The sequence below is a fragment of the Melopsittacus undulatus genome, chromosome 5, assembly GCF_012275295.1.
Source record: "Melopsittacus undulatus isolate bMelUnd1 chromosome 5, bMelUnd1.mat.Z, whole genome shotgun sequence".
Taxonomy (NCBI): domain Eukaryota; kingdom Metazoa; phylum Chordata; class Aves; order Psittaciformes; family Psittaculidae; genus Melopsittacus; species Melopsittacus undulatus.
Window position 1 is genome coordinate 18,297,807 of NC_047531.1, and position 26,681 is coordinate 18,324,487.

The following is a 26,681-nucleotide window of genomic DNA, read 5'->3' on the forward strand; positions in this document are numbered from 1 at the left end:
GTTCTGAGGTGTGTTTCCCTTTTCTGTCCCCCCTCACCAGGGAGGCACTTCCCACTGCAGGCTGGCTTTCCTTGGCAAGATTTTTCATCTCCCACCTCATCCTGTTGGAATGTTTGGACCATGCACTTCTCTTGTTCCAAAATGTGACAGGAGACTGAAGGACGAGCCAGGGGGGCCTTCACCTTGACAGCACAGGGTTTTGCACTTAACACTAAAAATCTCTGAGAATTAGAATTGCAAGAGGGATAAAGATCCGGCTGTTTACACTTGCTTAGGGCTACAACTGAATAACTCATGTTAGGCCACGCTGCAGGAACACAGCCTCTACAGTTTCGTTAGTTCTCCCAGGATTGCCCAAAATACTCTGAGAATAATGTAATGAAAAGAAGAAAAATGCCACACTTCAGTGTATCAATGCCGATTTACAGTCGTATTTCTCTAGCATTTTCAAATCCATATTTTGCTCTTGTATAACGTTCTGTAATGACGCACAGCAGGTTTTTTTTTCCTCTAAATAAATCTTGTACTTAGGAGCAATTTGCACATGTGAACAACTTGCATGATTACTTACAGACTTGTGCTTGTGTACATCACAGTTATTATATTTCAGGAAAAAAGATCTATAGATAAAATATTACATTTTAGAAAAAAAACAAGTATCCTACATTAGTTCATAATAGATCTAAAGCCTTTATTTTAAACTTGACTTTAACTGTTTGCTAACTGTATTTCCTTTGTCTACTAAAAAAGTAAATCCTGAATGTATTGGACAAAAATACCCCTAGCGTATTACAAGAGTAGAGAAATACTTGCCTCATGATGGTACAAGGAATCTACCTAATGCAGTAAAAAAATAGGAACAGTGTTAGGATCTGAAGCTGGTTTAATATTTTTAAAGCCTTAATACTTAGCTGTACCTTGTACCTTACATTATAAAAACTTTTGAGTGTTGTGACTGCTCCATTCCTTTCTAAATATTTATTCAGCAGTGCCATATACATTGAATCAGATGGGTATGCCCACAGCATATGTGAAGATAATTTGGTGTTGATTCCACCTGCAAAACTGTGGCCTTCTGATTTCAAAGCAAGTTTTACTGTTTCTTCTCAGAAAAAGGCATGTGGGATAGTTGTTTGGATTAGCTTTGCAGGCGTGATTGTAGTTAAGTGCTGGAAGGGGTCAGTCAGAAAAGTGCTATGGAATTAGGGAATCCTTTCTTGTCAGAAATGAAGTACAGGAATAGTCTTCCCTGTGCCGATAAAGGAAATGAATTTTGCAGCTCTGTTTTGTGTTGGTGAGACTAAAATTACATTTTTATGGAGGGAGAAAGGGGTGTAAAAATAATTTATCATATTTTAAAATTATTTCAGTAGATCTTCAGTTATGTGGTTTGCTTGGAAAGGTGACAAGTTGGAGTGTTTCTGCTGTGATGAATTCATCTGGATATGGTATTCTTGGCATAAATGTTTTTAAGATGTGTTTAATTTCTCTGTTGTGTTATTTAGGGTTAAATTAATCTCAAGCTTTTAAAGAAAGCACATTCTACAGATGGATGGATTAGTCAATAGTTGAGTGAACTGACAATAAAAATGTGTTCCTCGGTCAGGACTGGAAAATTAAATGGCTTTGCAGTCAGTAGTATTGACCAACCCTTATTTTAATTTAGGGAGGTATACCATCCACTTCCCAGGGATCTTCCTGATAGCCTAAAACACTTGGAATGGCTAAGGAACTGAGGAATAGAGAGTTAAAACAGGAGTTATTTAAAAATTGCCCTCAAAAACTAAAATTATGTGTAAATCATTTTATTAAGATTATGAACTTTCCTAGACACTGACTTGAAGCATGCTTTTGCACATAGAAGTGCTGATTTCAGAAGTAATGATTACCTTTGGGAGAGTCACATCAGAACAGACCTGCCTGCCTCTGCTGTAATATTGCTTGTTGCTCTTGTAAGACATAAATGCAATCTAAAATACATCCTGAGAGAACATCTCAGTGAAATCTTAGCCCTGAACAGGAAAACAGGAAAACCAGGGAAAAGATGATTCTCAGCAACAAAAAAGATAAAAAATTCCAATTCTGATGGTTAGTATCTCCATTAATGTTCAAAGTTTACCGACTCTAAAGTACTTTCCATTTAGCAAGTGCTTTCCAAACACTCACCTACAGCTATTTACTTAAAGACTTCTGTTAAGAGGGTGAAAGGAATGTATTGGGAATGTCTCTGTATGGAGGCTGACAAGCCTTTTAATGGAAAAGCTTCTAACTTTTCCCTATTGTTTGACTCTTAAGCAGTAATATTTAAATTTATGAAGGAAAGAATAATGTAAATATATTGTTCATAATTACATCAGCACATTATAAAACTAACCTGATTTCATATTTGGCTAGTGATGTCATGATTTTAAATAAACCCCAAATATTCTGTCATTATCTTTCTAAAGCTGGTTTTAAACCATGCAAATCAGCTATCAGCCTTATTTACATTTTATTAATTTTCTGTGTTGGCTCTGCCTGGTTTTACATTATTTTCCAAAACAGATGGTCTGCTCAACATGCTTTACGTTGAAAAGTACATCAAAACATACAGGAACAGGAATTGATTTCAAAATTGTAATAAGAGCTTGTTCAGGTACCTCACACTGTATTTCAGAGGGATTCTGATTTGGTTATATTTTGGTTTTGCAAAATCAAATCCTGAAAATGTCTGAAACCCCTCTAGTCATAGGACAGACCTCCATAATGAAAAGATATCGCAGAACAACCCACAAGAGAGACAACTCCCAACAACGCCGTAATCAGACAGTGAACAAAAATGCTTCTATTCAACTCTCAGCCCCTCTGGACATTTCCGATTAGGTGTGAAGTGTGGAAGATGACAGCAAAACATTTTAGATCTCAGACCTGAGAAATATCTTCCTTAAAACTTGCTTTTTCAACAGAACCTTGCCTGGAATGCTAGTTTCATACATGACCCATCTAATCAAAATCACCCACTGACAGTATGATGTTTGCCTTCCTCCCAGCCGTATTGCAGCTGTTCAACATGATGTCCCTCCCTCGCTCCCTCCCTCTGTTTCAGCTTTCAGGCTGCTTCCTCCCAGATCACTGCAGTAGCCCTCAGGTATGTTTCGATCAAGCTGTGCAGCCCAACAGACCAGAGCCGAGAGGTACTGCAGTGACTCTGCATGGGGCAGGACACAATTCATCAGACCTCATGCCAGCTGAAATGGGGACGGTCTGTCTAACCTCCTGCACTCTATTTATTCCGGCCTCCTTGTTTTTGTTCGCTGTAAAAATAGTTAAACCTAACTTTCAGCTTTACTTCTAGAAATACCATGTGGAGCAGGTTGTCAAAAGTCTGTGCTTAAAAGATGTAATGTACTTAAGGGTATTTCTAAAGTAACTCCTGTGCCATAGTGTTTGCTGTTATCTTTTTCTGCAGCAATCACGCCACAGGAGCTGGACTCATGAGACAAACTGTCGGGTTATAATCAGATCGATGAGTTCAGCAGCATACCATTATCTTTTCCTGCTTGTCACTGAGAACAACAAAATAGCATGTCTTGCATCTTCACATGCTCTATTTGCTTGAACAGTTAATTTCTCATATACCTACACCATATGTGACGTGCCCCACGTTTTGGAACTGGCTTATTGTATATTCTGGCAGCATCACAAGAATGTAACAAAATGGAATAAACTGTTTTGGACTCCAGTATATAGTAATGGCTGGTCCTGATGGGGCTGGTAAATATGTGGGTGCCTTGAGAGGCACAGGTGAGCAGTCTACATTTCTGTGTGATATGGATGTCTTAAAACTCTCCTTGCTAACAGATGAGCTCTGTTAAACAAATACCCACCAGCACAGTCTTTTGATAGGAAAAGATCAAGTTCTTGCTCTCTTGTGCCTAAACCACCCACATGTATGAGCTCATCCACTGAAGTCAGTGGAAGCCATGATGTGGTTGAAGCTGTAAATTTGCATGGATATTTACTGTACTGGGGCTAACCAACATTTAATGAACAAAATGTCTGAAATGACTGGCTCCTGGAGAACTTGGTCCAAAATTACACACTGTGTTTGCCCATCATGGCAGGCACACCATCAGCAGCAGCACAGGAAATCATCCCGAGGACAACACAGAGACAGCTGTAGGTACCTAGGAGCATTGCACCCTTGTTTTATATGCATATAATAAAGGTGACAACATTTTCTTGTTTGTGGGAGACTTCCATTTGTTTCCATGCTGCCAAAAAGCATCAGGGAACTGCTCAAACCTAGGAGACACTGGGATAGTCATTCAGAAATCTGTGAGGAGTCTCTGCAAAGCAACTAGTCTGCTAACTAAGAGGTATTCCAGGCTGAAGTGAAAAGGGAACATGGCAATGAAATAACTTAGTTTACACAAAAGGAGAGGAGGAGGACCTGGAAGACTATGACATCTGACTGCAGAATGCTAACCATTATAAATGAAAGGGTTTGCAAATGTTTCTCTTCCCCCTGCTAAATTCCCTTAGAGTCTGGTCCTTCACATTTGTTGCTGCCATTTCCAGCAGCTGCATGGCTGGCTTGCAAGCTTTATTCATTTCCACTGTACTGAAAGCTATTTAGGATACATCCTACTGTCACCCTGGAGGCCTGGCTGAGGGATTGCTCCTTCCTCTTTGCAATAGCCTCCAAACCCATATGCTCACCACTTGCCGTCCCTTTCCACCCTGTCTCCTTGTCGTGGAAGCTTTTCTGATGTGGTGCTGTGGGTAGAGAGGAAGGGCCTATCATGGTGAGGGTGTCCCACACAGAACAGTCAGTGGGCAATACGAATACCCTCCATTGCAAACACCATTTGAGCACGCATGGAGTGCCTAGGACAGAGTCAGTGACACTGGTATTCTCTGCTTCTTTCTACCCCCATTAGTCATTTTGATGCACTTTCACCTGAACATAGGTAGCTAGAAAGAACTGCAAGGAAAATACTTACACAGCTCGTAAAGTGCATTCAGAACCCTTCTGCAGGGACATGGCAGAGAACAACTCTGCTTGCAGCAGAAGTGTATGAGAAAGTAGGAAAGTATTTGTGCAAACACCTTTCATATAATCAGCCCAGAGAATGTAACTGAAAAAAAGACAACAGGAAGGAACTGGATCACCTGAAAGAAGAGATGAATCAGTTTGTTAGAAGAGAATTAGAGAGAAGAGGGAGCTGTCATTAGAAAAAGGTTGTAGGAAGAAAGAAGAACACCTGAGAAGGTAAGTTCAGATGTTCTCACCTGAGGTGTGAGAGGGGGACCAGCAGCATGCCAGAGAATGAGATGTGGACCATAACAGAATTTACTTAAACCTAAAAGGAACACAAATGCTGTCGGAAGTTGTGAGATATTTCACTCTGATCCTGTTCTGCATACCCAAAGGTAAATGTGCAGGTTCTTGCAGCCTATCTGTGTTTTTTTGATTATCACTGATTCTTATTCAGCTCTCAGCAGTAAGCAATGAGTCTGAGCAATCAAACTGACTACAAAATCCATAAATCTCCATGTAATCTCAGAATAACTGCTGCAAAGGGGTTATGGCTAGACTCTGTATGCAGGAATCTATTTCTTCACACTGTAAATTTGCCTTTTAAGCAGTAACTGGTATCTTTGTAAGTCTTAGGTCTTCATCTGCTTTCCCTTACCCTCACATCAAGCAAGTTTCTGTATTATTAAGATATATAAATAGATCCTATGATTTACTACCACCCTTCTGCCAAGACACAGTGGTGAAGAACATGTCTGAGATACAAAGAAATGCTTCTAGACAGATACCTCAGCCTAGGCCCTACCTAAAACTTTAAAGATGCTTGTGTAGGTTCAGCAGTCTGGTGAGCTGAGCATCAAGCTTTGCCACTGCCTAAAATATCCATTCCTCTGTTTACATGCTCTCTTGATTGTGTTCTCCTGCCATTTAACTTGTGCCAGCACTTGGGGCCCATTGGACCTCTCCAAGAGTCTGTTCAACTCAACTGGTGGAAAAACAACCCAGCTGTACAGTTTTTTCTTATCAAACGATCTAATAAGCTACCACCACATGGTAGGTAGGAGCAGAGGTAAGGAGGAGATGTTAAAGGTAGGGGAGAGGGTAGCAAGCAAGATTTTCCTTTATTTTTTTATGGCAGGGAATTACAAGACTGGCTGATTTGCCCATGGAGCTGCAGGTCTAATAGATCTTTCTTGGGGCAAAATATCCAGCAGTCACAGTTATTAACACACTGATTAAATTTACAAACTAAGGATCTAAACTGGAATATATACCGACTAGACATACATATGGGCTGTACCTGCTGTAAGAGAAGTAAACTTGTTGCTTGTGTAGTCCAGATATTTGTTGCTCTTACATAAAAACAAAATATTAAATGACATGAACAATAATGAAAAGCAAAACAAAAATGGGTGTCTCCCTAAAACTCTTCCCCTGTTAACATCAGCTCTTTTGCTTCCCAAGGATTTGCAGAACCTTCCCTGCAAGCCTGCGAGCCAAGGTCAGAGAGCTGAGCCAAAGCAGAATTAAGATGTGAATCTTTGGAGCACTCTGTGGAACAAAATCACGGTATCATTGAGGCTTAGAGTGCACTATGAATGGGAAAAGGGGAGAGAGTCTGGGGTTTACTATGTTGGGATTAATTTAAACTTCAGTAGTATTGAATCTTCCAGTCTGCAGAGCAGCAGTGAAATGTATTTCTTCACTCTGGTTTTTTCACTCTGTGCTGGTCTTCCCCATTCACTACTTATGCTGGGACCACACACAGGGTTGAAGACACTGTGAACCTAACTGCAATCTGGATTGAATTCAGGGTGAAGAAAAGAATCCTGCATGGTGCAGTTGAGCAGGATTTCTTCAGTACAGTTTAACTTGAATATTTACAGTGCTATTAATGCCTATTGTTCATAAAGCTTTTGTCCAATTTCTGAAGTTAGTGAGAATTGATGGCCCTTGGCATAATTCTAATATGCTGGAAAATAAAAAAGAAATCAAAGAGTTGACCATAAACAATGAAAATTGCATATAGGCTTTCACTGGGAAGATGACAGACATGATTACAAGGACTTGGCTATCAGTTAATTTAGAAATTATCTGTTTGAGCTTATTTTTCCTGTGAGCTCATTTATCACTGAAATGGTTGCTAGGATGCTGCGCTTTGAAATTTGAAACTTGCTCTAGGAAAGAGCAATTGTGAAGTTTTTTAAACTAATTTTCTTCTTGGCAGCCTCTATATAGTGGAATTAACGATGCAAAATGGTTTTATTATATCAAGACCTGATCTGAAGAGTGCTTATATCTAGACTTAACTTTATTCACAGCTGCAGAATGATTCATGTTAGATCTCTGAGTGAAGTTAAGCATGTGTAAGATGGATCTATTCAGCTGGCCTTAAATTCCTGCTAACTTTCTTAGTTTAATATTTTCTTCCTGGTCAGCTCCTGGCAATTATCTGTCCAGGGCACTACTTAGGCCATGGAAATCATTCTTCAGTGGTCACTAGCTTTCACTACTGAACAAACACAGAGACTTGTGTAAAATAGAAGCTGTGTGAATATGAGCCCCGTTGCTTAAAACCCCAGTGAGATGATGAATGGTGCACATTACATGCCTGCACGGCATATTGGCTAAGCCCTTTCAAATCCTAGTCCCTGGCAATTTTTAGCAAGTCTTGTGACGTTCCTCTCACCTCTTCTGTGTCCGGGTATCTTTAAACACAGTCTACTCCAGATGATGTACATGAAACTCAGATTGTTGCTGCACGCACTAAAGATTGCTCTTGACAGTCATGGCTGGTGTGCTTTGGCAGAAGTGATCCCCACAGGACCTTGCCTCATACAGAGCAAGAGAGCAGCTGGCTGCTGTGGGGAGCATCCAGGCAAGCAGTCCTGGGTGAGTGGGAGGAGCAGGGATAGGCAAGCCAGTGCATAGCTCTTAATCCCTGTAGTGGGAGCAGCCACTAGAAGGAACAGACCTGGGAATCCCAAGTAGGAAATCAATACTAAATTTGTATGTTACAAAGAGGAGATTTGTAGCTTTTTGCTAAGAATTCTGAAATATGTACATATACCTGCAAGTATAAATACCAACTGGATATTTCTGATCTTAGAGGCAATTGTTTTCTGCAGTTATCTGGATATTATAACTGAAGCATCTTTCTTGTGAGTTTGGGACCCAGAAGGCCTGACTCTATCCACTTATATCCTTTTCCTAAGTAACTAATTTATGCCAGAGAAATTAGTCCTGATTTGCAATAGTCTTGGCTTAATTTCTGGAGTGTCAGGATGTGACCAGGTAAGTCAGTAGACATGTAGGCCCAGAGATGTGGTGGAATCCTGATTCAAAAGATGTCAGGAATCACGTTCATTGCACTCTAGCTGTGATTGAGAAAAGTATTTACAGCTTCAGAAATGTTTATTACATTCTACTATCATGAAAGAAACCGCAAAACACAGGGAAAGAGAAACATCTGGGAAAAGCAGATGAACAGAAGGCTGATCTGCAGGAGTATACAGGAGGCAGAGTGATCTGCCTGCCCTTTGCTGATATCTTTTCATCTCTGTGCACTATCAGTTTTGGTGCAGTAAATAAGTAAAACTTGTCCACTTGACCTGAATACTTGGGGCCCTTGTGTGATTTTGGGGCTGTAGGAAGGATGAATTGACTCTGCGACAGTGGGAAACATGTGAGGATGAAGACTCCTCTTATGAGCTTGAAGGGGAAAAACATTGTTAGGCTGGAGGGAGAGCATGGTTATTTGCTGTGCTGAGGTAACTGGAGGAGCATGGTGTGAGGACAGAGAGGATTACTTTGTCCTAGTGTGAGACTCTTCAAGGGTGTATGACCTCCATATCATGAAGCAACCATTAATACAAATCTTTATAAACTGGATTCAATCAAGTCTTATAGCAACAAAGCAGTAAAGCTGGCAAGAAAGCTCTGACTAACATCCTCCCGCTACGAATCTGCGAGAATTTGACAACCATGCAAATGCCACCCATACAGCTGGTGGTTGTGGGCCCGGAAACAGGGCATGCCAAAACCACAGGACAATATTTTGAAACAATAAAGACACTCTGCTCTGGTCCCTCCTCTGCTGATGGGGTTACTGTGGCTCCCCAGCTGGCTGTATGATCTTTGCAATCCTCCTTTGAACGTACCAGCTCCCTGTGTACTCTCTCCATTGTATGCAGAGATCTACTCCAAAGCCAGCTGCAGGGAACCCGTGGTTTCCTGATGTCCACTAGCTAGGTTTATTGGCTTGCCAGAGGCTTTGCAGCACAGGCTGGCCGGAGCAGGGCCTGAGGATGTTGGTGTGCTGGCAAGGAAGGAGCATGAGCAGCAATGTCTCTGGGCAACAGAGATGGGAGTTTCTGTGTGGATGGCAAGCATCTAACATGGGAGGGTACAGGCAACTGTTGTGCTCTTTTCTTGCTCAGGATAACCTGGGAGTCTCATTTAGACAACAGCAGCCATAGACAGAGAACTAAAATGCAGTGCATGTGACAGCTGAGGTTCTGTGCGATGTGTTGGATCACTTCTGTGGCATTTTTCTGTATGTGTACAAATTAATGGGTTTAGTTGGAGGAAAAAACTCCAAAGGGTCTGAACGCTGAATAAACACCAACGTTTCAAACAAATATATAATTTTCATTGCTGTGTATAGGCCTCTAACTTGCTAATGCTGCTGCTGCTGTCAAATTGTGTAGTTGCCTCAAAGTTATCATAACAACTCTCATTTCTTTCATATAAGGCAGTGTGAGAAACACTCTTTATTTACAAAAATAGCTAAGGATGGAGGATAAATAACTTGTATACTATTTCTAGCTAAAGGAACTGGATTATATGAGAAATTTTGGTCTATAAAGATAACAGGGTTTGTCAACTGTTCCCATCCGTCTCATCCCTGTCCTGTGTCAGCAGGGGGAAGTAGTAACTAAGACCTTCTGTGGCTTAGATACTAAGTGCGTTCACTGGAGTATTTTTGTCTGCCCTCCTTTCTTTCCCTCTTTGACATCAGTAAGAAGTTTTATTTATACACTGCTACAAGATATTACATCTACTGTGGAAAATTACTGACAACTGCTTTGTCAGTGACGCTTATGTCCAAATAAATCTGCTTCCTTTCACATTTCTGTTCATCTGGATTGCAATCTTGCAGGTGCTGCTCAGATTTCTGCTGGCTGCAAGATATTAATATTGTTTCAATTAGACTGATTGCTGTAACAGCAGATTTCTAAAAACTGCAGTGATGGTGGCTTGGAGGCATGCGGTGTGAGCGAGGACACCTCTTGTTCCCCATCCAGATCCCAGGCTGTGTCTCCAAACCCCGTGCCTGCTCGGAGCAGAGCTTGTTTAGCCCCACCCTCTGAGCAGTCCAGCCTTTATTTATATGAAATCTGTGGTCCAACTGGCTTCAGATGGCGTGTGTATGTGCGTGTGCCTGCCTTCTGAGTGTGTGAGACGAGCTGGGATCATGAGCCAGGGTTGTTCCAAGTGGTTTTAATCAGCAGCCCATTAGAGGAGAACGGAAAACTTCCAACAGGATAAGAACTGAGTAAGTAAACGTAACTTTGAACTTGCAGTCTGGATAGAACAAATACAAACGAAAATCTTCATAGTCTGTCAGTTTTCAGATAAATGATCACTTTCAGAGAGAAAGCTGTGCATGCTGACAGGAAGGAGGCAATTTAAAAGGACTGGAATGAAGGAAACTGTAAAAACAAAGTGGGAATTGAGAATGCAAGAGAGAAAGAAACCAGCAAACGATTGTTCACAAAGTTGGTACACTCTCATACTCTTTTCAGCTGTGGACAGGACGTGTTTAGCTTTAACTTCTTGCTTTCTTGGATACTATTGTGCGGCTGTATAGTTCCTCCTGCAATGTGGGTGAAGATTGCTGCTCCTCACCTGTCTGCCAGCAGGTCTGTTCTCCCGACAGCATGGTGTGGAAGAGCTGGCTGTGGCTCCTTGCAGATCACCCCATGGCACGCTGCTGTCTGCTGCTCCTGACTTCTTGTTTTTTCACAGGTTGTTCCTGTACCCCCATGGGATGGAATTGCCTGAGCCTCTGCTCCTCTGGAACCTGTGACTTCTTGCCAGGCACCACGAAAGTGCTCAGCAGCAGAAATGGGCAAGACTCTTGCTAGTTTTGGGTAAAGTCTGCCTTTGACAAGTCGCAGCTACGTGGACTGCATCTGCAATGTGGCAAAGGGCGAAGTGAGGACAGCAAAGAGGCCATGGTTTGTGGGCAAGTCCCTAGGTGCCGCAGGCTTTGTCGCCCTCGTCCCTTCCTTCTGGCCTTAGTGGTGGCCATCTGTCTGTTCTGCCAGACCCTGACTCCTCTCATGACCAGCAGCATCCTTTCGACAGTTAATGGGATTGCACCCAACAAACTGACCAAATCACAGCAGGGAAGATACAAGGAGGTCTCCCCAAGCAACATTTACTGCTTCCTCCCTAGCAGTAACTCACAGACAGTGAAAAAGGTAAGTCAGCTGGAGCATAGTGCTGAGCAATAATTAGCAAAGCGATGGATAGCGAGTCTGGCAGGATCATCTGAGTCCATCATCTAAAATTAGCCTAAGCTTGGAAGTCTGAGATCTGTATACAAACAAATGGGTGATATAATGACAGCAGCATATGCTCAAGCACATCGCTATTACCAGCTCCTCAGTGTGGTGTTATTAACACAGGAATCTTGAAATCTTCTACTGAAACATGGCACTGCTCTGTGACTCCAGGGGGATTGCAGTTTTGCTGCACAGACCATATTTTATTTTGGCTTTAGGTACTGGTTCAGAGGCTTTACAGTACAGGCACATAAATCAGGAGCCAGTGGGGTTTCACGAGAGTGACTGAGGCTGTTAGTTAGCCCCAGGACTGCAGCTGCCCTGTGTTAAAGTTATCTCCTGGTCAGTTTTGAACTTCACTGGGATTCTGCTGAGAAACTGCACTTGAGAAGTAGAAAAAACACTTTTCACATTTTCAAATCTCACTATTTACTTTGGGATCTTTGTCCCACAAATTTAACTTCATCCTTAGGTTACCTGACCTCATGTTTATTTTATACAGGGTTCCTAGAATGGCTGTTAAAAGCCAACAAATGCAGACACTGTTATTTTAGTTGGAAAATGTGGTTTGTTAAATGGTCCAGACTGAGGTAGTTATTTTTACTCTGGAATCTGTGATCAGCACTAGCACAAATGTTTCAGGTTTTCTTCAATGGTGTAAGGAGCTGCTAATAGTGCAGCAGACAGATAGCACACTGTGAAATTATCATTATACTGTCATTTTATATACAACTGTATCAGGACTGTAAACATTAATCTGATAACTTCACAGGTTATGGACAGCATCCACATGAAGCAGTTAAAATTTAAAAATACATTAGAAGACTGCTTCTTTGATTAGACAGGGTTCACAGTCTGAAAGGTCAGTAATATCGATTTTGGGAGACCGGTTGTAAAGTGCATCTTCTGCAAAGTCAAAAAGAGATATATGAAATAACTGTGGCATGAACTTTTTAACCTTAAATCTTAAAAAATGGATTATATTTTTTCTAGCGAAGGTCAGAGAGATATATCTTAGAGTTGCAGAAATCTACTCAATGCTGCATTTGTCATAACTTTACATTTTAATGACCTTTTAGTACCCTAGGTACCCAGATTTGGATTTATTCAACAATGTGACATGAAGAATTACAATTTAAAGGGCAGTAAGCACAGCTGACAGATGCAGGTCCTATTGTGTTACAGCTTTTGACACTTGGAGCCCATTCCTTTTTACTTGTTGCTATTGTAACAGCAAAGAACATTTCACATCTTTCCTTGGGCTACCTAAGGACTGTAAGAACTGGTGAAATAAGAGCAAGTGTGCTGTTTGGCTGAAAGTATTTGTAATTTCTTCTTTCCCAATTTTCATGAGAAAAATTATGGATTAACATAGGACTTGGCAGACTGTCTGTTTGAAATGAGAAGGAAACTCCTGTTTTTACAACATGCAGTACTTTCTGCCCTCCAGCATACGTGGTTGGATGTGACTATCACACGCACATGCTGAACCTATGTACAGATGTCAATGCATATATTAACCCTTTATAGGTATGTTTTCCAGGGCTCTGCTGCTCTAACACATTCTTCTTCAAGTTCTGAAGACCACCCATAGCTGGCTCCTTGTTTGTCTTGAAAGTTTCCCCTAGAGCATGATGTACAAAATGTCTTGCACATGGTGGGATGTTACTCTAAGTTTCCAGAGGATATTCTGCTGGTTGTGTGGGCTGAATAGTAGTCTCAGGGGACAGAAAAGACAAGTATTGCCAACAATTTCCATCATTTTGCTTTGAAAGTGTGCTCTTGAGCTGTGTGTTTTCGCCCACTGCTCATTCAAACAACTGAACTGTTACCTTGCTTGATTGTATTGGGTACGCGGTAACATCTAAGACAGATGTCATGGTTGAAACTTTACACTGTTTTATTTTACTGTCACGTGCCCAGCCACAGTAGCTAGTTTGGAAAACAAGTTTTCATTAAAGCTCTAGTTTAAATCTTCGTGTATGAACCTGGAAAAATACTTTTAAATATGGTCCAAATTATTCACATTTTTAAATAACTACTTATTCTGTAAACAGTCCAGCAAGCAAATTTATTTTAACCAAAAAATCTATTGTGCAGTTAAACAGTGACTTAAAGCAAGCACTGCAGTGGGTCTTCTGAAATCAAAGTTCATGAATACATTTTAGGGAAAAGAAGACCCTGCTGGAGATAATATTCTTCAGGTAACACTCAGTGTTTCTGGGTTCTGAGCCATAGCATCTGTCACACTGCAGGATCTCTTCTGACTGGGTAGGGGCAGGTTTAATTCTTACTTCCTTTAGAGAAACAATCAGTATTGTGTTGAGCATGCTGCGAGACTTTGCTTATGATTGTTACTGCATGAGCAAAATCCCCTTCCAAAGTCTGATATTTTCTCTATAGCAGCTTTGTGAGCCATTGGGGAAGCAGAGGGAGAGATCTGAGGAAAAGTGTGGCTTTGCCATTGCATTTCTGATCTCAAAATTCATCTCATTTTGCTAAGGAAAGTTCCAGACAAATGTGGAAAAAGTATGGGGCTGGAAATTACCAATTTGGTCTGTGTGTCTTTAACTACATCCAAGATGCCCTGGGATGGAGCCACTGCAAGATGTCTTTTTTAAATTACAAAAATTGCCAATTTCATTCACAGCCTGGAAAACCTGACAGCTCATAGTACTTCCCTCAGGTACCACACATTACAGGAGTTTTAAAAGCTGCTGGAAAGCCGGTCCTGCAGCCTTGTTTTCATGTGAACAGAGGTCAACATTTTCTAGTATAAAATGAAATATTAACACCTGTGGCATGAAAAATAGAAGGCTTATTTTTGAATCTCCAACATTAAAGGCATTAGAGGGTGGTATCACATGGCTGTCTTCAGGTTCAGCCAGGCACACTCCCCTCCTGTATGATGAAATATCTGCAAATACATATAGTAAGCAGAAGAGCTGGTGCATCAAATTGAAATAGGTGTCAATGAAAAAAGCCCATTGAAAACCTTGTGTGTAGGTTTGCTAGCAGGGTATTGTGCCAAAAATACTTTTGGTACCAGCCAGATGTAAAAACATTCCACTCAAGTAATCTAGCTCTGCTTCTCAGCCAGCTCTGATGAGTTAATTAGCTGGTTACACTGTGTTTCCACTCTCTGAACTAACTCAACCAGAGCCAGCTTAGATGTCTCTGCCCAGCAGTGCATTTTGCCCAGGTAGACGTAGGACCTCTATGGGGAGGAAGAAGTAAGACAGTATTGCTCATGTGGTAGGCACTGTTTCAGCATACTAGCTTTAAAACCATAGGCAATGTATAAAAAAAAAATCAGATTTTTAAATTTTAAGATGGGTCCTGAGAGAGGTGATACCGTGGATACTCACAAGGGCCTTGCTTCACATCCCCTGACTATTTAAGGCCGCTGGGAAAAGGAAAATAAACAGGACATGCAGCTGAGTATATGAGAATTTAATGGGTGGGTGAGGCTGGCATCTGCATACATGAAATGTCACAGGTATGGTGAAAGAAAGCAATCTTCACTTTCAAGACCCTCAAACTGCCACTTATGTTTGGTATAAAAGATGTATCTCAAGAGGAGCTATAATGAGGTGTGCACACAGGAAGAAAGAGAAAAGGCTTTTTAAGGCTTCCTTCTGAACAAATAGGATAGGATACCATTTAATGGGAGTAGACAGTATGGAAGATGCAAGATAATGACAGCTTGATGTGGCTGTATCTCAGATATGCTATGTAGAAAAAGGAAAAGAAGAAAAAGAGAGGGAGAAACGTCATGCTTTAGTCCTAAACAAGATGTGGAGGAAGATGCAGCTGAACATCTTGCACAGGTTACAGGCCCAGGTACCTATATTTTGTAAATTGGGAGTGAAATTACTAAAAAGATGAGAAATTGTTACTAGGCCATTAGAATGATGACCATCCAGAGTAGAATTGTCCTCTACTTACTTGAGTACTCCACTGTATCTTGTCATACCCAGAAAGCTGGACTTCATAGTCAGTAGAAATAACCACCTCTAATGCTAAATTCATCATTACTTGTATGTAGACATTTAAACCAAATCTGATTAACTTCACCCTCTAAACATGTATGTCTGGAGTTTTTTTCTTTGACTTTTTTTTTGGTGAAGTATACCTGCTTCAGTCAGTATAAGAAGGGGGGCAGGATAAGGCTGTCATGGAAGAAAGCATGGGGAAAGGAGGTGGTGTGGGAGGCAGAGCAGGGAATTATGACTGCAAGTAATAGTATCCTCAAAAGGCACAGAAGAGATTGTGCACAGAGGGGGCTGGACTTGTGCAGGGGAAGAGAAAGGGAGATGGGAATGGAAATAGAAAGAAAAGAAGACAAAGCTAATGAGAACTTTTGAAATGTAAATATGTGAAAAAGGAGAAATGAAGCTGGATGATAGAATGACAAAGGGTGATTTTTGCTATTATGCAGAAATGCAGTGTGGTGAGAGCTCTGAATAGAAAAGAGTATTTTATGCATAATAAGGTCTGATACATTTTTTAAGTAAATTAAATCTTTAAAGATTATTTATTTTATAGAATACAGTAGGGGAATGAGAACTCTTTTCTTACAAAACAAAGAACTTTGATAGTATGAAACCTTTGCTAATAGAAAGCAATTGACAGATGGAATGGTATCAGCAACTGGTTTCCTTGGAATGAAACCCTACAAAAGCAAGACAATTTTTTTCTTACTTTTCAATATAAAATGCAAAAGGCTCTGAGGAAACAGCTATTTTTATGAAGCAGATAGCTAAAGACGTTTTGGTGATAAAGGGCAAGGTTATTGTGGTAGCGGTCAGGAAAGAGGGACAGGGTGGAGACTTTTGGCAGGAAGGGAATTTTGAGAAGGATGCATCAGCAGCAAATGGGAAATGAAGGCAGACTCTCACTCATGCACTTCATTGGAGCCCTTTCCTTAGAAGTGGCTGTTTTGATAAGATGGTAGGATTGGCTCATTGTCTGTTCTCAAGACAAGGCAGTCGGTACCATCAACTGCATGCAATCATAAAGCAAAGGCATTTTGATAAAATAGCTCTGTACTTCCAGCTCAGAGTGCTGGTGATGACTATGCAAATAACTCTAGTTTTGCTCTTGGATTTATGAAGACATCAGAAACCAGCCATCAGAGTAGTGCCAATAATCTAGTTGCTTGCTCTGTATTTATTCAGCAAACAATTGGAAGCAGAATTACATTCCAACCATTTAATTCTACAACCCGGTTCTTTCTGATTAGGAAATCTAACAGAACATAAAGCCAACACATTTAAATATCCTCCAGAAAGTGAAACAGGAAATTAACTTCTCTGTTACTTCTTGATACATGAGCTGTGTGCACTTCAAATATAGCGGTAGGATGAACAACTTACTATTTCTATGAACTTTTATGCAAACATGAAAAAGAATTTAAAAGTCACATTTGGAATTAATAAAGGCCTGCACAGTCCTGCAGATGAATGACTTCAGGCATTAGAACCACATGCTAAGTTTTTATTTTTGATTTTATTAATGCTGTTTAAGATCAGTGCAGTAGTTTCTAGGAGTCCCACTCATGGATTTTCTGTAATGTTGTTATGCTAGGTGGTATTTAGCAGTGAAGGTAGGTCCACGCTTCCTCTGCTCGCTAAATGGGAATTAAGACAGTTTGCTGCCTGTGAACACTGCTGGTTTCGCCAAAGTTGTTTATATAAGGCTGGTTCTCTTTCGTGGAATTGCTGTTGCACTCCCTTTTCATGCAAAGGCCTTTTGGTTTGCACAGTGCCTCCTCTATCCATTTTGCAGCAGCCCAGTACCTGCAGAAACCAGTGGGGTTAAAATAAACTGCAGTCAAATTATTTGAAGCAGTTGGACAAAACTCTGACAGTCTTGGATATCTTGGAGTAAAAGAGTGGCTGCCTGTAATCAGCACAGGGACTAATGCCACCAGAACTGGGTGGCTGAAAAGATGATTCATAGTTTTTGAGTTCTTTCCTGAGAGAAGCTTAGGCAGACGGGAGTTGGGCCATTATATTAGGAAGAAGAATTTTGTTTCTGCAGTTGAAGTGATGGTCAATGAAATTCTATGGCAACAGTTCAAACTGTATATTTGTTTCCTTGCCAGGCAGAGACAATGCATCAATATTTATGGAATTATGTAGTCTGCTTGGAATCTGAAAAAAAAAAAAAAAGCCAAGGAACTGTTTTTCTCCCTCAACTTGAAATATCTTTGCTATTTTCTTCTCAGCCAAACCAGCACCAGTAATAATATATTAAAGATTCAGTTACTGACAAAATTTTGGATTTTTAACAACCCAGAAATACTGTACAATAGAGGAAAGCTTCAGAGACTTAAACAATCAATTAGATCTTTATAGGTTCATGACTTCAATAAAACAAAATGAAGTTTCAAGGAAAATGTCAAAACATTTTCTCTTTAACAGAGAACTTTGTAGCTATGTGGAACTTGCAGGCAGACAGAACTAAGAATTGCAACTCAGATAATAGAAGTCTATTTTCAGTCTGACAAGGATGGTTACGTAATTCTTGAGCATTCATATTATGTAAACTGGACTGTTTATCTCATTTGTTAAGATCTCAGAGGAACAGAAGTTTCATTTGATACTTTTTTAATTCATAATAAATTTTATGGAGCTAAATTTGTTTTCTTTTGTGTTTTTCATGTTCTTTCATAAAATGAAAACAAAATCATAGAATTAATTTTTATGCATTTTTAGCACTTTTCTGACCATTGTGGTTTGTTTAGACCAGTTGTTCAGGCTGTGGGTCATCTGTGTAACATCCTATTGCATAAAATGAGGTTAGTGACTCAGCAACCTCAGCTAAGTGCAGTGGTTTTCAAGCTGTAAAAGCAGGTATGTCATGTCAAAACTGTCATAGGCCTCCTAAATCATATAGGAAATCTCAGCTTTGCTGTAAAGCCTCACTGATGTCTGTGGAGACAGCCATACTATTCTCTAGGTAAGACATGGGCCACAGATGTTCTTTACTGGTCCCTTTCACATAAGTTGTATTGAATCTGTAATAAACTGACCTGCTAACAAATAGCCTGCAACATCAAACTGTGGAAGAGCTACAAAATGGTTGAAATATGAAAACATTTGACCATTCAGCAATTATTCTCTAATATTCAAAATTTTATGGAGTCAGTTTTTTGGTCTAAGCCTGCTGCCCATTAAAGTTACAGGAATGCCAAATAAGTCAGAACCATAAAACATGGAAATATGTGACCAGCTTATTTTCATCTACTGCACTCTGCTTCTTTTATACCAGCTCTCTGCCCAGACTGCATTTTTATGATTGAGAAACATTTTATAAAAACCAGAAGACTCTTTAAGTGTATAAACATGACTGCCATTGCTATAACATTGGAAACTCTAAAAACATCCAGTAGTAACTAGATCAGCATGGCCAGTGATGTAAGGCATTTTATAGAGAGCTTTGGAAAAATATATGGAATCACTTGCTATAAGCATGCAGTTCAGCAGAATTATTTTAACTTCTATGTAGCTAATGGGTAGTTTAGAAGAAAAAAGGAAAATGTGAGGCGTTACAGTGCACTGGCTTGGCAAGAAAACAGAGGACACATTGCATCTTGTAAACCTGGACTGCAAATAGCTCTAAGGGCAGAGGAAATAAATTTGGCAACACTATGCATGGTTCTCAAGCAAACACCGTAAAAGGTGTTGAGCTACTTCATATTATTTAATAGTACCAGATTAGACATCAGGTCAAGCTGTTAAATTTAGGACCCTGAATTGTTGCAGTGTCCTAGAGATCCCTTTGTGGCTTTTGGGGAAGCTGTGGATAAAAGCGCCTCGTGTCCAGCTCCTGGGTGGCAGGAGGGGAGGCTAGGGATGCAGACCAGCATGTCCCCAGCCAGGCCTGCGCAGTCCCTCCCAGCCTTGAATCGGGATGCTTTGGGCACCGGCAGCCTGGGGGATTTTATGTGTCTCTGGACTGTGTGTTCTATGCAACTAGCATGTGCTCCTCCTGCAAGGGCCATTGCAGTCACACCTGAAAGGTGCCCGGGGGGAGCCAGCTGCTGTGTGGGCCGCATGGAGCAGCCCAGGGCCTTTTGTGTTTTGTGGAAGTGACCTGGGTTACTGCTACTGCTTGAACTGCTGTGGTTTTTATGCTGCTATCAATGTTCTCTTGAGTATTTGCTGTGACCAGACCTAAGTGTTGTAAACATCTCTGCCGGTCCCCGGGGAGCTGGGGGAATGCCTCAGCGCTCACATGGAAGCGGGAGGGAGGGAGCACTCTGTTCCCTGGCAGATCCTGCTGCAGACAGGCTGAACCCAGGGGTCCCTGGGATGCCCCGAGGCCACCTGGCTCCTGTCCCCTGTGCCTCAGCAGCCAGGCACAAGGAGCAACAGGGGTGCTGCTCAGCGCCAAGCCTGGCCAGCACCCTGGGTCTTTGTGGCCAGGCTGGGGTGAGCCCTGTGAGAGGCGTCTTTGGAGTATCGCCCACACTGGAAAATAGTCATTCCTGGGTGCTTGAGTCAGGAGCTCTTAACAAGGTTGAAGCAAAGCACTTAAGGTGAAACACTGCGGGAGGCTTTGCTTTCACAAAGAAAGGTGTATTTTGGTAGCACGATACAAGTGTGGTATCTGCTAGTGAGGAGGGCTGCAGGCAGAGCATCACCAAGTCCAAGGCAGGACCCTCGCAGCAGGCAGCAAAGCACCCCCAGCAGCACCAGGAGGGACGGGAGCAGGATGAACCGCAGTTGCAGGTTAAAACCGAACAGCGATGTGTCCTGGGCTGCAGCCCCTCTGTGCTCCTCACACGTCCTCAGCTCACCCCACAACGCTGATCCTTGCAGCACGTGGGATGAAAAACTGGATTTGCATGCAAAGTAAAGTGAGAGGTGTCCCGATCCTCCGAGCTTCTTCCGCAACGCGAGTGAAATGGGAAGTGGGAAGTGGCTGGCCGGACTGCCCGGAGGAGGAGCGAGAGGGAGCACGGGAGCGGGGCTGGGGCAACGGCTGGATTTGGGAACAGGGAGGGAGGACAGGAAGTAGAGAGTAAAGCCTGCCAGCGGCTGCTGGCTGTGCAGGAGAGCGGGAAAGAGAGAAGGTAAGAGGAGAGGAGGGAGTTGCAAAGGCAGAAGTGGAAAGAGTGGCAGGTACTGTGGTCGAGAAGGGTGATCTGAGACACTTGCTGCCCAACTAATGTATTTTAAAAACGCTGGTATGCCAGTGAGGACATCTGACAGAGTAACTAATGCAGTTCCTGTGACTTCACCCTGTGCTATTTGTGCTGCTTCCGGCCAGCATGTGATCAGCCTTGAATATCCCAGTGCCTAAAGTAGCTTGGGTTACACATTTAGCAAATGCTCATGGAAGGCTCTGACAGTGTCATACTGAGACATTTTTCAGGGTCCCCTCAATGATGCTGACCCTTTCCACAGGGCACATCTACTCTGGAGCAACAGCAAATGTGGCATCAGAGGCTCAGGGCTCTGAAATACTTTGTGCTCCTCACTGCTGCAGAGGAGCTCACCCATCAGCCACACGTAACTTCAAACTGCATCTTGTACTTGGGGAACAGACTGCTGAGAGGAGTGAACTCATCACCAGATAAAATGTATTTATTTTACAGGCCTGGTCCTATAAACAACTGGACACATCTTGAATGACATACGTTTATATCAAAACATCTGTCTTGTCAGTGTGTTCTACTGGACACAAACTGGTGGTGCGTTGTTTGTGTAGCACTTCATATGTCCAGTGATAAGCTTACTAAAATTAGAAGTTATGGAATATCCTAGTTCTTTTAAAGGACATATTGCTAACTACTGGTAGGTTGAAATTCATGAACTTGCCAAGAACTGATTTAATGTCCTGAAGTTAATCCCTTAAATGCTACTATGTTTCAATGCTAAATAATAAAAAAAAAAATCACCAAAGGAAAAACTTGTCTGTTAATGGTGTTTTTATTCAAAATAACAACTAGACTATTCCAGATATTAGTAACCTGTTTCCACACAGCACATCCTATTTTTATGCCTTATTTTGTCGGGTTTGCAAGTTTTAGGTAGCAGGGAGGGGCTACAGGGGTGGCTTCTGCAAGAAGCTTTTAGAGGCTTTCCCTGTGTCCAACAAAGCCAATGCTAGCTGGCTTCAAGATGAACCTGCTGGGCCAAGGCTGAGCCCATCAGTGATGGTGGTAGCACCTCTGGGATAACATAGATAAGAAGTGGGGAAAAAACTAGTGCAACTTCAGCTGGAGAGAGGAGTGAGAATATGCGAGGGAAACATAAGAAAATTTAGGAGGAAAGTTGAACCCGAGAACAAGAGAGGGGTTAAGGGGAAAGTATTTTAAGATTTGGAGATTTTTTCTTGTTACCCTACTCTGACTTGACTTGTAATAAACTAATCTCCCCAAGCTGAGTCTGTGTTGCCCATGACAGTAACTGATGAGTGATCTCCCTGTCCTTATCTTGACCCAAGAGCCTTTTCTTGTATTTTCTCTCCCCCGTCCACCTGAAGAGGGGAGTCATAGCGCAGTTTTGGTGGGTGCCTGGTGTCCAGCCAAGGTCAACCTACCAGATTTTTATGTAAGACATAAGTTATTCCCCTTTCCTAGGGACCTGGTGACAGTGGCCCACTAATTTGCTCTTTTCAGAACTTAAGCTCACACTGTCTCTGTGTATTTGGGGTGGCTCTTTTCCACTTGCAAGAAGCTCATATTCCAGGCTATTATACAGAGTAAGGTTTTTCTCTAGATACCATTGTTAGGCACTATGTGGAAAGACAGTGAATGTGAGACAACCCAATAGTTATTTGGGATTCATTTGAGACCTCTCCATTTGCTCCTCTATACCAGTCTCACTGCCAGTCCTCCTGGAGGTTGTATTGTTTTGGACTAATAAGGCAATAAGGTACTGACAAGGTTACTTTTAATTTTCCACAGGCACAGCAATCTACAGTACTGTTTAGGATTATCCTCTGCATGCTTTTTCTTCATCTTAATCATGCTGCACAGCAGAACTCAGAACCATACATTTAGCATCTGCATAGGACCCATGTTCCTTGGAACACTTTACATGAGACCCGCCAAGTCCTCTTTGCTAGGTGACCCACAGATCGGCCTGAGGCCACAATCAAAGTTGGCTGGCAAGTACTATTACTAGCTCACCAGAGCAGCCCAGATTTCAGCCAAAGGTTTTTCCGTAAAGGGAAGATTAGGGTTTAAAGATCTTCTGTTGTTACCCTGAGCTTTCAAACCCTTGAAATATCGGTCCAAAATGAGGTAGAAAAAAAAACGGAGAGGCATACAAAATGGAATTGTGGTCAGAAGTCCCTGATATAAAGAGAATTCTTTATTACACTAGAAATAGTTCCTGGATTGTCACAGTAAATGACTAGTTTCTTTTTGTGAAAAGTGTAATAACTATGTACTATACTGCTGGGGAGTGTCCTGTCTTACAGCCACTGTCTTTGCATTGTATTTGCTGTAGATCGACACTGCCATTCTCCAGTACTTCGGAACCCATAGGAGAAGAGCAGTTCTGTACGCACCTCCTGCCCACCATGAAACCGACCGTCAGCTCTGTCAGCGCATCCTGGCAAAACATGGATACACAGTCACAGTCCTTGAAAATAGGAGGCTGATGAGAGAACCCAGACATGAGAGCCCTTATAACAGTAAGAATAATTTGACTTAGTTAATTCATTAGTTACTAAATGTTGGCTGTTGATACAGCATTCTTCCATATAAACTCTCAATGTGAGTAAACACAGAAGCCAAATTCTAGCCTTCTCCGTTGTGCGGCTAATTTTCCACAATTAGATGGTTCTTCCGTTAGATACATCCTTCTGAAAAAAAAAGAAAAAAAGAACGAATACAGCAGAGTGATTCATCATAGTCTTGACAAACAAATCGGATCCATTTGGTTCCTGATGGCTTCTCACACCAACTTCATCAATGTAACTGAGAGATTTTCAATAGAGCATTTAATAACAAAACAAATACCTGCTACATTTGGTTCCTTCTCATTTTCTCTCTTAAAGAAAAGCTGTATGCATGAAAGCATGCTTTTTCCATTGCTATTGTTTTGATTGTTCTGTAAGCTTGTTAAAGAGCACGATACAGAAGAACATTTTGCACTTGATGCAGAAGCTGGGTTAAATTACAGTTGGTTCTTCCTTTTAAAATCTGAACCACAGTTAAAGCAGGCTACTGAAAAAGTTTGATCTCTTACACAGGGAACTGCAGCTTTGTTGTGTAGAATTACACTGTGATTGGTAGAGGAGCCTTGTTGTATATGCACTGACCATGTTTAAATGCTCTTGGTCACCTTAGGAGGTATGAAGTGAAATTCTGATCTCAATTTGGTCTTCTGTCAGAAGTCAATTTTGTAACTGGAAGGTTTTGAAAAAAATACACAGGCCACCATTCTGTCAGTAGAAAAATGGTGTGGTTGGTTATTTCTCAAGCTAAAGGGAGTGCTGCTTGCATCATTCAGGCTTGTAGTACATTCCTGGGGTTACTAGAGAGATCAGTTTTGCTTTGTGCTTTAACCAACCGGAGTAGTTTGACAGATAAAGCTGTAATTACTGAGCATGCTTGAGGCTGCTGAAAATTCCACCACTAATTTCAAGTTCCTTTAAAAAACTTGAAAAAGAGGTTCATGCAGTTTTCTTGGCAGGCTGTACCAGGACATAGTAAATTATCTTCACCTCACTCTTTTATTTTCATCTGATTTCACAGGCACCTTTCAGCCATTCCTTTCCTTGAGTACTTTCCATCTCAGTTGCAAAATGCATCATGTCTGCAGGCTTTGCTAATGTCAGGTGGGCTGCAGAGGAAAGATGGCATCTCTGGGGACCATGTGCAGCATCACTGTGAAATACTTTTGTTTTAAATGGCCAAGGAAGTGGGTATGGCAAACTCAGTTATGACCTGGAAAAAAATATAAATGACTGTGCTGGATATTGCTACAGTGATCTGTTCAGGATGAAGTTCTCCAATACAGGTTTTTACCCTCCAAATACTGCCTCTGCAGAAATCCACCTATCTGTGGGCATTTATATGTTGCAGGCTAGCACCAGTATTTCCTGTAGTACTTTTCCAGTAAAGGAAAAAAGTACTATAAAGGTTTTAGGTATTTTTCAGGAACATCCTGCAGCTTCCAGCAGATGCTGGAATATGTAAAAATGACAAATGCTTGCCAGCTGAATTTAAAGAGCAAGACTCTACTAATTCCTCTTCATGGCAGTGTAAATCTGCCTTTAATTGTGCCATGTGTTACGTAACTGTCTTGCTTTAAACTTGTGCTTTAAAAACAAGTAAGTAAAAGAACATGACTGCATACCAAACCAATGATCTTTTCTTAGAACTAAATGTTAGGCTCAAAGTTATTTTTCCTTGCCAGTAGATGATGGGATTTACTGTTCTGGATGGGATAGTACTCTTTATTTTGGAGAAGGGTATTTTGAGCTATTTTGTGTCATAATATTTTTCTAATATGTTATAAATTATTAAAGAATATGTTCCTTGAGGCCTCCATTAAAAAGATATACATAATTGACTGAGAAGCATAGATCACAAGTGATGTGAAAAATCTAAAAACAGTGTCATTCCTTCTTACTTGATGTTATTTAGGAGCTCTATCCTGTGCTTTTGTTTTTCTGCAGTCTGTCTTACTCACATATCTTTTAAAGTTCACTCTAATTTTGAAAGGATTTTTTGTTTAGAATGGCTGAGAGCCAAGAGTCTAGCTCAAGTCATATATGGAAAAAAATTCACCACAAAACATTCCTAACTTTTTTGTTCTGGTCCGCTATTAATTCTGGGACCAGTTCTGTTCCCATTTGAAATCCAAATGTGACAGATCTGGATACCCATCTTCCAAAGAGATCCTCCACACCTGGGCTGCAGCAGTGTTCTTTGCTGTCAGAGAGAAACATCAGGAGAATAGTTTTCTTCAGTGGAAATTTTTCAGTCCTTGGAGACCAACCACAACATTTTGAGTTTTGGTAAATGGAAAGTAGTTGTCCAAAAAGGAAGGGCATATATTATGTTTCTTTTTCATGGTGAAGAGACTGCGGTTTATGGGTTTCCTATGAAAAATCCATACAGATACGTTCTGCAGTAAAACATAAATTATACAACCCCCCAAATTTTCACTGAAAAATAGCTTTGTCAGTAAATTCTTCATCAGCTTTGCTTGAATAAAAAGTAGCTGTGCTTTCACCATTCCTTAGCATTTAAACCCAAATGGAGGGAAAACCCCATGAACTGACGATATCTCTGCCTGCTCTGAGGTCTTTAGTCTTCCTTCTGTGGCAGCCCAGTATGAGCCAGGTTTGCTGTAAGGTTTAACACATCTCTTAGTCTGCTGCTAGGATGGAGGTAGAGTGGTGGAACCATGTTAGTAGCAGAGGATGGGATAGTCATGTTTTGCAGAACGCTGCCTCTTTGGACATGCACCTGCTGCTTGTGTAGATCTGTTTTATCACGGTCAGTATCTCCAGTATCTGTGATAAGTCATTGTGAAGCAAGCAGTTCAACTGAAGTTGTATAACAACTGATGAGAAAGATACCTGGTTGTACTGGCCAGCACATCTATAAGTGGTACACTTGTTTGTTTCTCAGCTAGGCAGAAGGTGTGCTTGGTGTGCTCTTCGTTCCTCCCTCTTCCTTTTTAAAAGTGTGAGACTCCACTCATAGAGCCATAGCCTCTGCAACAAGTTCTGCTTTACTGCAGCTTTGGAGGGTGTTGAAACTGGTATCACAGCCCCATGGAAAGTAAAAAAAGCATTAGAAGAAGGAGTGAGAAAGCCCCACACCTCCAAGCTTTCTCCTGGAAGGTTTCCCATGCTGAGCCACACAAGCGTGCTTCCCTCCCTCAGCCTGGCACAAAGATGTGCTGCTCTGTCAGAGCTCAGTGGGATGAGCTGCCTGGCTTCAGAGCACCCTTATGTCCTTCCAGATTTGCAAAAACCAGTGAAAGACTTGCCAAATATTTTCCAGAGTCTCCTGCTGCCTTCTCTGTCCTTTCAGTTGAGAAGCTCTTGTATGTGGGGCTACAGTAGAGTTTAACAGGATCTGTGGGTACCTATGGCTCAGTGAC

The 26,681-nt window shown here is 41.4% G+C and overlaps 1 protein-coding gene across 4 annotated transcripts in view; it reads left to right on the forward strand.

Moving 5' to 3' along the window:
• Positions 1-10,442: 10,442 nt before the first annotated feature.
• CPED1 (cadherin like and PC-esterase domain containing 1) overlaps positions 10,443-26,681 on the forward strand; it is a 157,436-nt gene continuing 141,197 nt past the window's right edge. For 3 of the 4 annotated variants that reach the window (XR_004080177.2, XM_031046312.2, XM_031046314.2), the window contains exons 1-3: positions 10,443-10,577; positions 11,051-11,508; positions 23,064-23,250. Coding sequence is in view for 3 of the 4 variants with exons in the window: in XM_031046312.2 (XP_030902172.2) it covers positions 11,260-11,508; positions 23,064-23,250 (436 nt within the window). In the remaining variant the exon portion in view is untranslated. Of the gene's footprint in view, positions 10,578-10,913; positions 10,945-11,050; positions 11,509-23,063; positions 23,251-26,681 lie in introns of those variants that run through there. The other variant, XM_031046313.2, reaches the window with a different exon arrangement.